Raw genomic sequence first — 3,517 nt, forward strand, 5'->3', positions numbered from 1 at the left:
TGCCTTGTCACTCTGCCCTCCCAACCTCTTGGGGACACCATCAGAGCCAGGGGGGCAAAAGGAGATGGCATTCACTATTCTGCCGAAGCACAGATGGTAATTCGAAACAACAACATGCCTATTTGGGAAGGAGAAACGCTGGACTGTGAATGCGACATTTGTGAAAGCGTAAGGACTGCACAGCTTGGATGGGGCGGAGGTAGGGCCGCGTGGGGGTTCTGATCAGTTCAACTCGTGTACACTACATGAACTCACTTAGAAATAAAAAACCCTCTATGCTTTCTCAGTCTCGTATTTGTCTTAAACTCAGGCCACCAAATTGTGCCAAATTATGTGTTGTTCAACTTGCACTGCCCTGAGAACACTAAGCTCATTTTGTAAGTTAACTGTGCCGTATTTATAAGATTTCAGTATTACAACTAGGAGTTATCAACAGAGAAAGGGAAATAAACAGATAACTTTTAGAAGTCAAAATTACAGCCATTTTTCAACTCGAGCTTGAATCAAGGTTAAATTTGTTCGAGCTCCTGGTTGACATTTACGCACGTACACATAGGCAGACTCACATTATGCAGTATTCTGTGTAAGAGAACATGGAAATAAAGAGGGTTAAGATAAACATCATGCATTGCATTTTTGAATTTTGCATCTATTTTAAGACAGGACATTTTGGATGAACTTCACTTTCAACCCACAGAGTTATCTTTTTTCTGTATGAAAATGTAATTTATTCATTTCTATTTCAAGGTAGCTATTTAACCCAGGCCAAGAAAATAATAATAAAAATATTTTTTTTCCCTTATAGTAAGCATACCTTGGTTTTTTTTTCTTTGATGGCATTAGTGGGCACTTCTAGACCATGTTAAGTAATACTGGTTTCATGGGCATCTTTGTCTTGCTCTTGACTTCAGTGAGGTCTATCGCTATTAAGAATGTTGGTGACTATTGGTTTGCATTGATATTATTTATTAAGGATGTATCCCTCAATGACTATTTTTCTAAGACATTGGTAATTGGTATTGGATCTTATTGAATGCCTGTTTGACACCCTTTAGGATAATCCTGTAACAGGGTGCTATGTGCTTCTGATCTACTGTCAATGTGATATATTAAAATGATTATTTCCTAATATGAAACTATTTTTATTAGGAAATATTTTACTGGAGATCAATGCAACCTGGGCTTCAGAGATCTCAATTATATACTTCCAGAGCAAGCATTCTCAACAGGGGCTACGACCAACACTGCAAAAAGGAGTTCTTGGGGAGGGGCAAGAAAATCTTAGATATTACAATGGTTTGAGCCCTCCAAAGGCCCAGAGCATATGAACAGATGTACAATAGACCACAGGACTGGAATTCTGAGAAGGGAAGAAGATTAGGGGAAAACAAATCTTTTTAGGTTCTGAAGAAGAATGATTTAAAGAAAAAAAGGTTAATAAACACAACTCTAGATTCTATTGGCCCATATTTAATTTTAAGTTTGGACATCTTTGTTTATGTCTAAGAACATCTTTATATTACCTTCCACCAGGAACAACAAGTGCAGTACTGGCCAAGTACAGAATTCACAGGTCACAAACATGTACCTTCTAATCTCTGTAGAGTTGTTCACTGTCTTTGTGCAGTTACTATTAGAGAAGAGAATTCCAAGGCAAGCCTGATTTTTGTTCCTCTAATGCTAGAATAAGTTTTGATATTTGGACTAATGGAACTTTCAGTGATGATGGAATCATTCTATATTTGTGCTATTTATTTGGCAGTCACTGGTCACATGTGGCTCTTAAGCCCTTGAAATATGGCTAATGAGACTGAGGAACTGATTTTTAATTTAACTAAATGAATTAATTGACAATTTAATTTTACGTGTGCATAGCTACCTGTGGCTAGTAGCTACTGTATTGGACAGTGCAAGTCTGGACGTTTATAAGGTTCTTTATTCTTAAAATAAGAAGTTTTCACTAACTTGGAAAAGTATTTTTCTAGAATTACTATCATCTTTTTGGCTTTTGAGCTTACTTTTCTGACTAAAAAGTTAGCTCTGGTCATAAGATATCCAGGTTATATCAGTCAAATAAATTACATTTCTCATTCCTAGGTCTTCTGAATTTGGCTTTTGGCTGGTGTTTTCATGGGCAGTAAGTGTCCATAGGAAAGTGGGGGTAGGAAAACCAGACATGGCTGGATTTATGCCACAGAGGCAAGAAATTACAAAATAAATATTTTAAGATATAATTTGTGTCATTTTCCCATTAATTATAGATATATTCAGTAAATATGTGGTAAAGGAACAATTTATTCTTGACTTATTCTTGACTTCAAAAAAAATGATTTCAGCATATCCTGATGGGAGTCCACTTACCCAAGACTACTTCCATCGTCTCATTAGATGGACTCACAATCACAGGCCTCACTGGCAAATTTTCCTCTGAAAGAAAAACATCCACAGGGCTGGTCAGTCTCTTATAGATCAGAACCTCAAAACACTTAGCAAAATATACTAAATGGCATCTGGCCAGATATTCCCTCGAGTGCTCAAGGCAGGAGGTGGGAGGTGAAAAGTGAAGGAAGAAAGCTGAGGCAGAGGCCGCAGCAAACTGTGAACACCCACTGCAAAGCTGCACCCTTCTGAATCCACTCAGTTCAGTGCTACAGAAAAATACACACATCACCAGGACCCTTCATCCCCAGACAGGTGCCTCTCTTAAATTTAAGCAAATCAGGAAGGTCGGCAGTAGTGGAAAGGCATTTCCTTGAACTGGGCATTATTGATCAGATGGACTAGTCAGTGCCAGACCTGCTTGTACGTAGTAACTTTGGTAATGACCCAATAATGAAACCTATAGGGTTATCGAAGAATGCCATAATTTATTAAAATAGGTAAAAACAAACAAACAAAAAAAAGTATCAAGGATTCCCAGAAATTAATCTGGCTCTTATTTATAAGAAAATTGGCTGCTTATAAATAAGAGAGTTGATCTGTGGCCAAAAAGAAACTATGAGAAACTATAAATTTGAACACTCAGTATTTCCCCAGTCCCCCTCAAAAAAAGAAAGAAGAAAAGAAAGAAATTAAATAAATGCCAAGAAGGCAGAATATTATCTCTTTTGTATATTAGGTATACTCCCTAGTGTATACCTAGAACACTTCCTGGCACACAGTGAATGCTCAATAAATATTTTTGAATTCAGGAGTGAATAAAAAGCACTAAGCATCATTGGGGTGGGCCTTGGGAAGAAAACAAAACATTACCTCACCCCTGAGTAGAATATATTGTTTCTCTACAAGTGGGATCAGAAAAGGAGGCAGAGAGTATTTAAAATACACTTGACCTATCTTGAAAATTCCCCAGTGCCCAGTTCTCCCTAGAGTTCTACTTGCTGGTTTGGGTGCTCCATCTCAGGAAAGACAACTAGAGCTATTCAATGACAAGGATAGGCTGCTAAAAACTCAAAAACATGGTTGTAATACTAAGACCACTGAAAATTAGGATTCATTGATGCTTGTGGGACCAAGG

The 3,517-nt window shown here is 37.6% G+C and overlaps 1 protein-coding gene across 1 annotated transcript in view; it reads right to left on the reverse strand.

The window, feature by feature from the left end:
* The window catches only part of IL1R1 (interleukin 1 receptor, type I), an 86,506-nt gene that overhangs the window by 9,430 nt on the left and 73,559 nt on the right, over positions 1-3,517 (reverse strand). The window contains exon 6 of the mRNA XM_012641866.1: positions 2,362-2,678. Coding sequence (XP_012497320.1) covers positions 2,362-2,678 — 317 coding nt within the window. The remainder of the gene's footprint in view (positions 1-2,361; positions 2,679-3,517) is intronic.

Source organism: Propithecus coquereli, unplaced genomic scaffold, assembly GCF_000956105.1.
Source record: "Propithecus coquereli isolate 6110/MARCELLA unplaced genomic scaffold, Pcoq_1.0 Scaffold171, whole genome shotgun sequence".
NCBI classification, from domain to species: Eukaryota; Metazoa; Chordata; class Mammalia; order Primates; family Indriidae; genus Propithecus; species Propithecus coquereli.